At 36.0% G+C, this 14,327-nt stretch overlaps 1 protein-coding gene across 1 annotated transcript; it reads right to left on the reverse strand.

The window, feature by feature from the left end:
• Positions 1-8,853: 8,853 nt before the first annotated feature.
• Positions 8,854-11,371, reverse strand: LOC137391264 (uncharacterized). Its single transcript, XM_068077679.1, has 2 exons — positions 11,253-11,371; positions 8,854-10,088 (listed from the first exon to the last, which is right to left on the reverse strand). The coding sequence occupies exon 2, from the start codon at positions 10,085-10,087 to the stop codon at positions 9,116-9,118; it is 972 nt and encodes a 323-aa protein (XP_067933780.1). The 5' UTR covers position 10,088; positions 11,253-11,371; the 3' UTR covers positions 8,854-9,115.
• Between the last annotated feature and the right edge of the window lie 2,956 nt (positions 11,372-14,327).

The following is a 14,327-nucleotide window of genomic DNA, read 5'->3' on the forward strand; positions in this document are numbered from 1 at the left end:
AAGAACCTGCCAGAATGTCGCGGTAGAAGCGCTGAACGATGGGAAAACCAGACAGAATAAAGTTAATTTAACTAAAAACAGGCCTGGCTATAGTCTAAGTCTGCTGGGAGTTCTTTTATAATAAAGGTTTAGCAAACAACACTTTTCCTCGTGTCAATTTCACTCATAATTAGAACAAACTGAGGGAAAATAAGAAGCTAGCTGTACAGTTGAGCATCTCAATACCTGCTGGGCATGCGATTATTGGCGCTGCTGCTATTGGTCCATTCTCGACACCTTGCATGTCCTATGCTTGTAATTAATGGACCCTACCCCTTATCTTCCGTGTGAATCAAAGCTTGGTTGCCACATGTGACAGATAGCGTCTGTTGTGACCAGCACCTGACACATTGTGTCAACTTTTTAATATGTTACTTCTAATTTAATACTTGTGTGGGATATGAGGATGTAGCTAATACAGAAATCTAGGAAAGTAATATGCTTGTCACTTAAGATTGCAATAGCTCATGATACGTAATAAAAACCAGTTAGGCTATTGATCACCCTAATATGGCAAAACCTTTCATCAAACAACTGTCAGGACTTTACGAATACTTGCTTTCTTCTGTTTTTAATCACTTGACAAAAAGTTAAAATCCGTATCCATAAGCCTTTCTCAGACTTGAATAAATACCATTGTTACATCACCCACTCGGTGAGTGAGGACTAAGCAGGCTAGGTTGGAGTGAGCCACTGAGCTCGACAATTGAAATTTTTTTGTCTGAAATGAATCTGAAGTAGGCTCTATTTGGTATCTAGCTCTTCCGAATTGGCAGAACACCATTAAGCAAACCAATGTATGTAAAAACAGAAAGGTACAACTTGCATCCGCTTGTTAGTTTGTAAGATAGTGTTGTCAATGGTTACAGGCCAACTCCGTTTCTAATCACAAATGAAAAACTAAACTTTTGGTAACCAAAGCAATTGTAAATTATGACAAAAATCAGGTCAGACATAACAACCTCAATACTCAGCATTTACTACAAGAACAGCTCCCTGTCATTCACATTGAGTTACTTAAAATTTACAAGTGATGCACATACACCTTATAAACTTGCCAGTTTAAAGAGTCTATTTGGATTTCTTACTCATACTGTAAAGGAGGTATGCGTGACAAGATGTCAAAACAATATTTATGAAGCGTATGAACTTTGTCTATAGCTATGTTTTATTTTCTATAACTTAATTTGATCTCGAAAAGACTCCTGCTTCAGAAAGTTGTCAGACATTAAGTTGGCTGACTCTTTTGTATGAGGGTCATTCGAGAACGAGAAACAAATGAAAGTTGACTGTCTCTGTCTGGGTCAATAATTGGAAGATGACTGACCTCTGCAATGTGAGTGTGTAAATCTGTAATCTTACACTCTTATATGACATCAGATTGTACCGTATCTGACAGCAACTTCTGAATTGTAAAAGTCAGTGAAATTTTTTTACACATGCCAATCTAAAAAGCCACATCTTTTCAGCTGAAATATTTTTTATGAGTTTTCATAATAAGCTCATAAAAAATGATATTAGTAAACACTTTTTTCCCACCAGAATTCTAGGGCAGAGTTCTCAAAACCAATTCACAAAAGCATCATGTCATCAACGCCTTGTGTCAACTCAGAGTCGCACTCCAATGACCTTGGTTGACCAGAGATTTAAGCTGAAGCCATATAGGTTCGCTTCTGTCCACAATTATGAATGGGATTATATAAGCCGCACAGGAAATGAACGATGAGTTTGCTGTTTTGGATCCTTAGATAGTTCATCTCAATTACTACAAACAAGAGCCACTTGCTAGTACAGTGGTTCCCAACTGGTGGTCCTTGTACCCCTAGGGGTCCACAGGAAGTTTTGAGGGGGGTCCACAGGATGGTGCCAGCATTGGTTTTCTAGCTAGTTATTTACAGCTAGTTCTGTCTTATAGTGGTTGGATCAATGATATAAAACCCTAAAAGGATAAGCGATGGCTATCATATGGGCGGGGTTTAATAATCGAGCGCGGTTGGGATTGTGCTAGCCTGGGTTTTGGGGCTAATGCAATTCCGGTGGGGTAGTCGTGTTGTTTTGGTAAGATTTTGGGTTCAGACTTTTATCACCTATGCGCATCAATCGCTAGAGAGTACCTGATTTCCGGCTAGCAGTACAAAACAACAAAACCTCTAACCGGCAAACAAGTAATTCTCTCTCTCCCTCTTCAATTTCAGCGATACACTAAGATCCATGGGAAATAAAACATTTCAATTTACAATGCATTGTTATAAACACAATATATTATGATGTTTATAAAGGGGTCCGTGACTTTTAGATAAGGAGCTCAGGGGGTCCATGGCTCCAAGGTAGTTGGGAACCACTGCGCTAGTAATTGGGAACAAATACACACATTGTGATAGATGTTTGACTCCAACAATAATTATTGTAACAATTATGTTGAAAGCCAAGTGCTACGTTTGAAAGGCATAACTGTAAGTTATCTGTCTCTTATAGTCATTGATTACATTTGAAGTCAAAATATGTACAACTTCTATTACTGACTGCATTCCATCACTATTCATTTGCTGTTTGGTTCTTGTTCATATCATAAAACTGTAGCTACAAAATTACTTTATAATATGTTTTCTGGATGTTTTGTTATCACAATATATAAACAGTAACTGGATAACGGTATATTTGATTTGTCACAAGCTTTATCTAGTGCACACATGTAACTTGTTTGATTAAATCAATTTCCAGTTGTTTGTTTATCAAGGTTGTCAGCAATGTAGATCTCATGACAGCAAAGCAAGTGGTCTTTTATGCTGTAGCAGAAGTTTCCATGACCTCAGTAAAATTCCGATTGACAGTCAAGCTTCGTTGTACATGTATATGATGCAAGTGTTCAGAATGCACACACCCTAAAAGGTGCGATCTGTTGGCCGTAGGGGTGCAAGAACCAATTGTGAAAATGAAGGAACTGTATTTGTCATCGCAACAACTTTTCTATGTGAATCCAGATTTTGTCTTTTTTATAAATCAAAAATAAATATTGTAATGCTGTCAACCCTAAAAATGAACTGTGAATTTAGCTTGCTCACATGGAATCACGTTTTGATTTGATAATAGCAGAAAAGAGACAGGCAAAAGCCAAAGATCATAAAGTGAGTTGTTTTTCATATGTTGCTGCATGAAAATGCTGAACTTTTTAAAAAAATGACATTCCAATAACATATTTTTTCATGTATTCCGATTGTTTTCAACCTTTGGTTGTTGGTTGTTGTTTTGGTTGTTTTCAACCTTTTTTGTTTCATTCTAAAAAAGAAGTACGAGATTGCTGTAATTAGTCGTAGGGGTTCGGTGATGACAATGAATAGGGAAGCGCTGGTCTATAGCATTTTATAAGGTTACCATATTTAGTCAACTCTGTGATACCTCACTCTCAGCATGTATGAACAACAAGGTAAGGACATTAGCGGCTATAATAAAGTCGTGTCAAGGTCAGTAGTGTGATTTATTTATTTTTGGCTTTATTTTGTTTTCATTCCTTTCAAAAAGTTTTTTGCTTTTTTGCATGGCATGCTCAGTGGATGATGCTAACTTAGCTTGTTTCATAGCAGGCCCTATGACAAAGGTTATATGCCCAATAGTCTGGTTGCCTAAATCATTTACCTTTGGTTAATGATTTAGGCAAATTTGATTTGGTAAATGTTTTGACCAATGAGTAAGACAGAGGATGAAGTTTCACCAATCAGTGAACTAGCTGATTAATTTTGACCAATGGGTGAAATATATTTATCAATATCAATTTTATCAATATTTCATCAATTTTATAAATATATTTTATCAATATCAATTTTATCAATATTTCATCCATTTTATCAATATTTTATCAATTTTATCAAACTATTTTATCAATTATCAACAACGGAAACAGATTACCAATGTCTTATAAATTGTAACTGCAAGTTAAGGCTTTCACTTTGGTTTGATGTTTTCTACAAAAAAAGCTCGTAGCAGGTTTTCAAGAAAGCAGTTCCAAATAATGATAGGCTTTGGTGGAATACAAGATAAAATATAATATACATCCCAAACCGATTTTCTAAAGTGACATTTACAATCAAATGTTATTAATATTGTTTAATGATGGTGTTTTTGCTCTTCCAACTTGTAGGAAAGTTTGTACAAAAAACTAGCATAACATTGAGATTCTAATTGCGTACCCCTGACTATTGTAGGAAAATTACGGTAGTTTTTGTAACGATTTGAAAACATGATGGTGTGTAATAAGTGAATCAGACAGGCATTGCCGACAGCGGGCAAGCAATTACCTCTCATCTCCATGCATCATTAAAAACCATTGTCCAAATTGATAATTGGTAATCTTCAACTAAAGTACCTAATAGGTTCCAGAGCGTTTGATTTCCGAAAGACTTTCTAATAGACATTCATATCTCTATTATCTTTAATAACTCACAGAGCTATGGTACTCTATAAGGATATGGTACTCTATAAGGATCCATCACTAAGGATGGACACTTGTGATTGTTTTTGTCTGCTGATGTCTGCCTTGTTGTCTTCTCGCTTTTGGTGCGGACCAATCTAATCGACGGACAACAATATACTCCGCATATAGTAACACTGACTTAGATTTGGAAAAGTGATTGATGAAGAAATTATGTTTTTAGAGCTCATTACTAATGGCAGTATATGCTAAACAATCGCCACGGCAACTGGTGCCAGTCTGTCATTGCCTTCATCCTGTGTGGGAAGCAATACCTTTACATTATGAATATTATAGACAAAAATAGAATCAAAGGCAGAGAGAGGATTACAAGTTCAATTGTTTCCAAATATGGTCAGTATTTTGATAACCTGGTAATTGATAGTTGATGCTAACTGCATTATACTGCTCCTTCAATTCTAACATGATGGCCTTAGGCCAATGGTCCATCATATTAATACATTTGTTGCAGGTTATTTTTGATTAAATGTAAAACAGTTATTGTCAGACCACACAGACAGCCCTCATGTGCAGCAACGTTGGTCAATCTTTATCAGCACATAAACTGAAAGTTAGTTTGAACTTTTAACCCACTAATTTGGGGAAACTGGTGAATCTGATGCCTTTAGGATAGAAATCTGTTTTTGGATGTTTTTTTCATAATTACTAGAAAAAGAAACATTCGCATCAGATAAATGTAATCATTGTGGTGGCAGTACCCTTGACAATACAGTTAAAATATCAAGTTGAATATAGCCTCTGAATAAATAGCAAGCTAAAGGTGCCAGTTTAGCGCTGAAGAACCCAGGCTAAAATAATGCCATCCACCCCTTTCATCTTTTTGCTTAAAAATGAACTTACACAATTTACTTTTAGATTCTATCAGAAAGTATTGGTGTTTTTTATCATTTGCGATTGTATTTGATGTTTGAGGTGATATGACTGCCAGGATGTTTCAGGATTAAAATCGATAAAACTTGATCGCAATTAAACCGCTCAGATCAATCGAAAGTGCGATTATCACATCTATAGTTGCAAAGCGATCAACAGAATAGAGACGCGTAATGCTTCAACTTGAATGTAATAGCCGATAGCAACTATTGCAACGATAACAACTAGTGAAGTCATTTCGCACGCATTTTTCTTTTATTAATCTTGAAATGAATCCTGGCAATCAGATCACCTCAAACATCAAAAACAATCGCAAATGACATAAAAATGCCGATACTTTCTGATAAAATCTACAAAAAGATTGTGTAAGTCACCTTTAATATTAGCATCTTTAGCCAACTTGCTGTTTTATGAGAATATTCATAAAGCGTGCATTTTAATGGGACCTTCTTAATCATAAAACCTCTTATAAATAAACTGGTTTATACCGGATACGAAAGGGCCAGTAGATTCGCCTATGTATCACCCATGGCTGACAAACATTTCAGGTTAGAAAAGTGGTAAAAAATTCGTCAATTTTCTTAAATGATTATAGCTTCAGATATAGAATAAGGTTTGCTCAAATTTTTGTTGATGAGTCAATATATGACAACTGTCTATTAATAGATTTATTGATATAGAAAAGAGAAAAGAAAATAGAAAAAGAGAAGAAAAACATAAATTACTAAAGTATATTATTTTGGTTTTTGTAAAAGTTTTCGCAACGGACTGGTGGCACTGTGTAGGCCAAACTAAATATCGTCATGTGTAGAGTTAATGCACTGCTTTCAATGGAGATAATTAGAGATATGGAGTGGTTGAAAGAGAGCTATGCTGCACCGCATGTCTACTGTAGCTAACAGAAAACTAAATGAGTCAGACATAAGGCCATGTTTGAGCAAAGTAGGCCGATTAATTTGACCAATCGGTGAAACAGCCAGCCATATTTAACAAAAAACTGAATCAAATTGTCAATGTCATACAATTTTTAACCGCTTTCACCTTGGTTTGCTGTTTCCTGTAAAAGCTGTAAATAATGATAGGCAATGCTGGAATATAAAATAATATAATGTACATCACAAACAGTCTAAAAACATTTACACTCCAACGTTATTAACATTGTTTTATGATGATGCTTTTGCTCATCCAACTTGTAGAAGAGCTCATATGAGAAACTAGTCTAGTGTACCGTTGAAGTAGTGATCTAATGAATTGAATTACAAAGGATGCACACAACAATGAATAGTCAAAAACTATGATCTCTCAACTATAACCTTCACACTATAATTTTCCCACCAGACAGACCTTATCGATAGCCAACTGAAGTCAAGGAAGACGCGCTGTGAATGTCCGCTGTATGAGCGGCAGGTGCTACCAGCCGCCATAGCCATGGCAATTTGTAGCAAATTATCTTGGCTTTTGATGCTTTATACGGTGATAATAGATTTAATTGTCAGGCCTGTCAATTCAATTTCATCTTCGTAAAGCCGAGTACTGCGACTTACGTCACACCAGGTGATTTATGTTTCCAGGCAAAGCTGAGGAACTCAAAAGAGATCTCTCTCGTAGAAAAATAAATGTGTCGCCAAGGAAGTTATTTTAGAGCCTGAGTGAGCTCTTTGACCAAGATAATTAGCGGTGTAGGCCTATTATTGAAGGAGTCAGGGCTTGAGGACGCTAAGCATTAGTAGTGTCTCCCTGTGTTTGATTAATAGATACTTGAGAGGCTTGAACGATCTGGACATTTATAATTATATGTGAAATGATAGGGCTGCAGATAATATGTCTCCAGTGAGTTAGATGAAGAATCACAGTGTGATGCATAATTCAAATTTTTGAGAATCCTTTCCCTGTGACCCTTACATTGACATGAGAGTTGCCCAAATCAGCTATCAGATTTAGAATGTTGAAGGTATGCAGAAAATGGAAGGCTAATTTTTTTAATGATATTTGCACAAAACGAACTAATTACTTGTTGAAAATACATGGATTTTATTAATACAATGCTGTTATTAAGGTGGGTGGTTTAATAAAATGCGAACTCTTATCATCGCAAATCAAAGTGGCATTAAACAGTCAATCAATAGAAGTTTGTATGTGGATTGTTTTTGACTAGATGTAGGATATAGGCATCCTGGCTACTGATAGTCAAACATGTTCGCTAATCCACTGTAAAATGCTTTGATTTTGACATTTTTGATTTTAATGTTCAGATTTGTGGTTGATGTGTAATTATCATCATGCTACAACCTCTGCTTCTCTAAACTGAGTTTACATAAAATGGTGTTGTTCAAATGATAATTTTAATGATGTTTTTAAATTTAAATATTTCTATTGGCTTCCACAAACACCTTGATATATCGAGGGTAAGTTAAAAGTGTTATGCCGTAGGCGCTTCCCTCATGACATGATCTTCTCCAATTGCTCGAATTAGATATTTCATGAGTTTCCTTGGTAGGGTACTGAGGGGGTGTACCATTGTCTGCCTCAGGTTTTCTTTTATGGTTGTCCCTCTTAACACAACATCAATTCAGGATTGGATTGTATTGCACCGCTGGACTGCCACTACACCCCCAATTACTTCAAATAGACTACACATCTATCTTGAAAATAAAGTGATCCTGGCATTGCAGTTACTGATAAATTGACATGTTGTTAGTGCTCTGGTATAGAACAGTTTTCAACCAAATAGCAGTCATTTTTTCAGCGTCTTACTGAGGCATAGGATCACTTTAAGATAGCCGACCTTCTTGAGGATTGAACTATTGATCTGCTGCTTGGCAGATCAGAGTGTTAACCACTACACCATGGTAGCAAAAGATTATAGATGGTACACAATGGTCTACAAAAAGTAAATAAGCCTGTCATAGAGGCTTTGTGCCCAATGAGGACATATTTATGACATTAAAAACTGTCTCCTAATATTGTTGTGAGACATTAGTATTTGTAGGCTACTATAATTGCCTGCTTGCGGTGTAATATGCACAAGTTCCTTTTTAAGATTTGACTCTGACCAACAGACCGATCGCATATTTTGGAAGTGGCAAGTAAAAAGGACAGCAGGTTTAATTGCAAGTCATGGTAGATAATTTTCACACAGAAAAATAGGCGTAGGTAATTCCATTACACCTTTTATGTTCAAAGATTTTTTTAAATGGAGTTGTCGTCACTACAAACAGTTGTGGATGTTATATGATCTATGAAGTGCTAGAGAGCAATTTCACTGAATGATACAAGATGTCAACCATCTCCAGCACGATATAATTTTTGAAATTGCCTTATTATAGCGAATTTATATTATTATTAGTAATGTTTATTATTATAGTGCAACTTTCAAGTTACATTGTTTTTATCAAACTTGCTTTTTAGGTTTAGCGGTTGAAAAAACTTGTATCAAACGATTGCCCAGTCTTGTCATGCTTTATGAAGATTGTTAACTAGTAAACAACACAAGCTTATGTAAACTTGACAACTATCAAATCATTGTATGCTTTAGTAGAATAATTTATTTACAAAACTATCTGAGAGAAGGATCGTTACAGCATTCTGTAGGTAAGCCTCGACACCATTGGAACAATTCATTTTCATCGATAGTGCGTATCCTTAAAATGTTTGTAGTCTAAAAATATATTCAGTAGGTATTTCTTGGAGCACCGTGACAATACGTGACTAAAGCGTGACTCATTTTCTAAAACAAGATGAGTCATCACTGCTGCTGCTACTGCTGCTGAGTGTAGGTGACCCTGGCACGCCGCTGTCTCTCTCCGTATCAAAATCATCAGTCGTAGACATAGATAATCGAATGTCACTAAATCCGCTGTCTGGAGATCTATTTCTGTGACTGGATTTTTTTATGAAAAACTTTGGTCGTCTGGTGTCACTCTGTTTTCTTAGACTTTTCAGGCTATGAGAGCTCTTTATGTTGACATCTTTTGTGCCCTTTACACTAGCCGTGTCAGAGGGGGATATGACTAGGTCTGATAAACCATAATCTGATACATGATTGTCACAGCTGGTTTTTACCTCACCACAGCTGTCTGACCTGGTGAAGTAACTCTCTTCTATCTTTCTGTACGTCTCAACCACTGAGTGAGATTTCCTTATTTGTGGTGATTTATATGTCCTACTTGGCCACGACTTTTTGCCCATTAAATTTTTCCAAAATGAATAATGATTTTTATCACTTTGTTTAGAAGCGATCTGGAGTAGTTCTGGTTTGGTGAGTATTGGTGGAGAGCTAATAGTGCTGTGAGATTTCGTTAGTGAGGTATTGTTATTTCTCATTGGATACTCTTTGTTAGTCATCTCTGTAGGAGTAGGTGGCGTACTTGTCGAATACGGAGGAGGAGTTGCCTTCTCGTCACCTTTTGTTTTACAGGCATTCCAAGAAAGAACTATCTGATCTGGACTAGCGTAAAGTTGTCCGCAACTACTATGGCGTCTTCGGGCTTCGGCCGAGTTTTTTCTCCGCCGTCTCTGTACAGGTGATATGTTCTTGATTGGCTTAGCATTTGAAATAAGCAGCGTTGTATTAGAATCCCCTTGACGCTCTTCCCTAGCTGTACTGAAGTTAACAATGTCAGTATCCGCATTTGGTGAGTCACTATCTACGCTGCTGAGCCTCCGTCTCGTTTCGTCAACCCACTTCAACATGCTACAACAAGCAGATGGTAAAGCAAAATGACTCACAGCTTCAAATCTCAAGAGTGTACATTGATTTCTTAAGGTCTTTGGACGCTGCCTTCCCTTAAATCAATACAGCAGAGGCTAATATTGAAAAATCAGTACTTTCATTCAACCGATGCCAGGCAGCTGTTCATTAGCCATAATAGAAAGATTTCATGCGTGGAATCAGCCATAGTTAAGTGAATACCAATGACCTCGGAATTCATTGCCTCGAGGTGTCAAAATATGCATAGGTTGTTTTGCACGAAGTACGACTGGAATTCTCTAAAACTTGGGCGTTTGAAGGCGTTGCTATAAAAAATTATGGAGCTGAGGGTGGAGCAGCTCCTGAAAGATTCTAATTATACCACAGTGAAACAATTTCATTACTTCCTAAGCAGCCCGCATGAATTGTGAATGGCACCCTGATTGTGTAATGCTACAAAGAAGTAGCGAAGGCACATTTAGCCTACATTGTTTCCTGCTAAACCATTTTGCAACAAAAGCTTGTTTTTGCCTTAAAGTACTTTAGACTTAGCCGATAATCCTTGAAAATTATTGAAAAATCCTTAAAAAATGCTTTTTCATACTCAGTTATCACTCAAAGGCTGATATCATAAACCTCTGTTCTTAGTGACTCATTGTTGAAAAAGAGACATTCATCAGTGAGGTTTTATGGCTGACTTATCAAAAAAGCAATAAAACAGCGGTAAATAGGTAGAAACACATTCTAAAGCAGTCAAAGCGATAGAGATTATTTCTTTTGATGTTATACAGGGTATTATAACTTCCAAAGGCGCCATAGATGCTATCAGCACTTGTCACTCTTGTTCAAAGTACATTAAAATATCTTATAAATACATACATCTATGAATGTCTTTCTCAGCTGACACCAATGTGCACAACACCTTTGTCAATCCTTCACAAAAATACAAGATTGTCTTTAGGAGATTATCTTTATTCCAAGGTGCAAGGTGTAACCTGAGACCGGCCAAGGCGTAGCCTAGTGAGTGGCAGATACAAACTTCATTAATCATTTTCCGGAACGATTGTATTTACCTTCTTATTCATAAGCATCTACCACCCACTTATAACGTACTGTTTGTTGTTACCATAGCTATTGTCAATAGCAGCGTGTCAAATATGAACTTACCTCAATATTTGCTGTAAGTGTATGCTGATAGACGCTATATCAGGAGACGTACAGTGACAGGTGAACGTACAAGATTACTGCCTCCTCAAGAATAGCACCGACAAATGCCGATATGCGCTGATCAATGTAAAGCTAATAGTTTTTCATGCTTGATTTGACGCGAAATAAAAGTAACCAATCAGAAAAGACCTAAGCTAATGAGGTGAAATTCTTAGTCCGTCCTGTATGGAATATTGTTTATGAACACGCTTGCTCTGTCTGCGTGTTATGGCTGAGGCTATTGACGTTTAATTAGGAAATTACCTGCCTCACTGGCTGTAGGGACGAAAGCATAATAAAAAGCCATAGCCTTATGCTAAACTAAACACGAAAACACATTGTTTGATTTTATTCCTAGTTGGTTAGTTACTCTGAGGCAACCATTTTAAAATCTAGTAGTTCTGGGAAGCTGCAGAATTCGGTTTTTGAGTTCATCACTAACAATCTTCTACCTAATACCCATTTTCTTAACAGAGAAATGTATTTTGGACATTATACTATTATATATAATATATATGTCAAACCCCTTATTTTATTTTATTGATTAGCTGTTGCCCATTTTTAATGATTCTTGCATGGCATAATTTGGAAAATGTTTATATATATCATTATTATGTATTATTTTTTATGGTGTGAATTTATCTTTAACATCAGGTCTTGTAGCTAAACCTGAAGATCCTCAAGATTTTTTTATCGTAATTTTTGTTTGAGGATTCAGAAACTAGATGAAGCTTTGAGACGAAACATTTTTAGCAATTTGAAAGGCCCCAAGCATATCCGTGTGAAGTTTAGATAAAACTGACCAAAAAATGTGTAGATACATGAGGTTTATGCGGACTCACAAACACACACGCGCAATGAAAAAGTGGGCTGTATTAATATACACATAAGTACCTTCTACAAGTTGGTGGTATCCAGATATATATGGTGGTTATTGATATCTAATATAAGCATATTATTATAATATTATAAGCTAGTATTTTATGGCAATATTGGTGTTTAAATGAGCACTACGCTATCGGAAAGAATATAATTAAAATAATATAAGTAATTATAAAGAACATATCACATCACGATTCTTTTCAACAATACATTGAGTTTCAAGGAGAGTCTGGGTTTTGTAATTACAGTACACAGTAGCATTTCATGCCATTGACGTATTTCATAACAAAATAATTTAGAAACTGCCGTTTCCTTGATGAGATCATATGCAAATCATTTGGGTTTGGTGATTTAAATAAAATGCTATATTTGATTTATATTAGATTAACTATTATTTGAGTAAAGCTAGACGTTCCCATGATCATCTCAGATGCATAACAGATGGATTATGGATTAGAGAGTATATAACCGGCTTTCTTCTGTTTAAGCCTTGCAGTTTGCTAATGATTAAGGTATTTTACTGAATACAAGTGATTATAGAGAGAATATCTAATTTGTAGCAGAGATTATCATAATTTAGAAATGTCTACTTACACTTTTGGACCCGATTTCAGCTAAAGTTGATTAACTTCTGTACCAGGTACACAAGCTATGGTAAGAAGTATAGATGTAACCTTAATATTATACTGCATATCAGTACAGTTCTAAGATTGAGAGCTTTCTAGCAAATATAGCAATGCCTAGTTGTTTCTTCAATTGTACTAAAATTTGGTATTTTTATACGGCATATAAAAGAACACAAATAATAATGATAGAATAGAATAAAACCTGAACATTATCATCCTTGTTGTGCCTCCGAGCATGGCGCCATTTTTTAAGAAAGGAAACCTTACTAAAATTTTGATGTGCTTTCAACTTGGTTCATTGCATATTGCAGATGATCAGTGCCGCAACTGTAACTCCAAAAATAACAAGTTCAGTAAACCAAAGACTAGACCACCAACTCAAGCTCTAATTCAGCTCTAAAAGATTGGTGTAAAACCAGAAAGCCTGTCACTCTTTTACCAGAATCATATATTGTCCATTATGTCTTACTCTGCTTCAAGCTGGTATCCCTTTGTATCAAAGACTGATAAGGAAAACTTACAACACTTTCAACAATTATGTTTTAGGTTTATGCTACCTGATATGGACAGTTATAATCAGTGTCTAAATACCCTTAATACTGAGGTGCTAACTGTGTTATTAAATATGCGGTGTCTAAAATACTCAGATCATATCTCTAATCTGCCTGACGATCCGTTGCATTTTTACTTTCTCAAAAAATGCACTACATCTTATACCAGACACCAACACCTTGTCAATCCACTACACATACTAAACACCAACACCTTGCCAATCCACCTCCTCGAACATCGTTATGCAACAAGAGTTTTTTTCCATTACTCACAATTTTATGTTACTACATGTATTCTGTATTTTTTATTCAATGGTCTAATTTGCTTTGAATGTCTTAGACTTGTTATGATAAAGTTCATATCTACATGCATTTATTATATCCGTCTATCTGTCTGTCTATCTGTCTGTCTATCTGTCTGTCTACCTGTCTGTCTATCTGTCTGTCTATCTGTCTGTCTATCTGTCTGTCTATCTGTCTGTCTATCTGTCTGTCTATCTGTCTGTCTATCTGTCTGTCTATCTGTCTGTCTATCTGTCTGCTTGTCTGTCTATCTGTCTATCTGTCTGTCTGTCTATCTGTCTGTCTATCTGTCTATCGGTCTATCGATCTATCGGTCTATCGGTCTATCGGTCTGTCGGTCTGTCGGTCTATCTGTCTATATGTCTATCTGTCAACCTGTCTATCTGTCTATCTGTCTATCTGTCTATATGTCTATCTGTCTATTAGACCATTCTCTTGCCATGACAATGCATAATTTGAAATTCTACTGATAAGCAATTTCGTGCCTGTATCTACAACCTCATACTTCTACTACTATATCTACAACCTCATACTTCTACTGATGAAATACTGTGTGTAAATATTAGCTTACAGACAATACCAACTCTGTTTCTCATAATCACCAACAATCGATCTGTATTTATTAGAAGCTCTAAGTCAACTAATTTACTAATAAAGGATTGAATAGATAATTT

This window comes from Watersipora subatra, chromosome 3 (assembly GCF_963576615.1).
Source record: "Watersipora subatra chromosome 3, tzWatSuba1.1, whole genome shotgun sequence".
NCBI classification, from domain to species: domain Eukaryota; kingdom Metazoa; phylum Bryozoa; class Gymnolaemata; order Cheilostomatida; family Watersiporidae; genus Watersipora; species Watersipora subatra.

What these genes read in the sequence shown, in the direction of transcription:
- LOC137391264 (XM_068077679.1), bottom strand. Translation starts at nt 10,087, where the DNA reads ATGTTGAAGTGGGTTGACGAAACGAGACGGAGGCTCAGCAGCGTAGAT.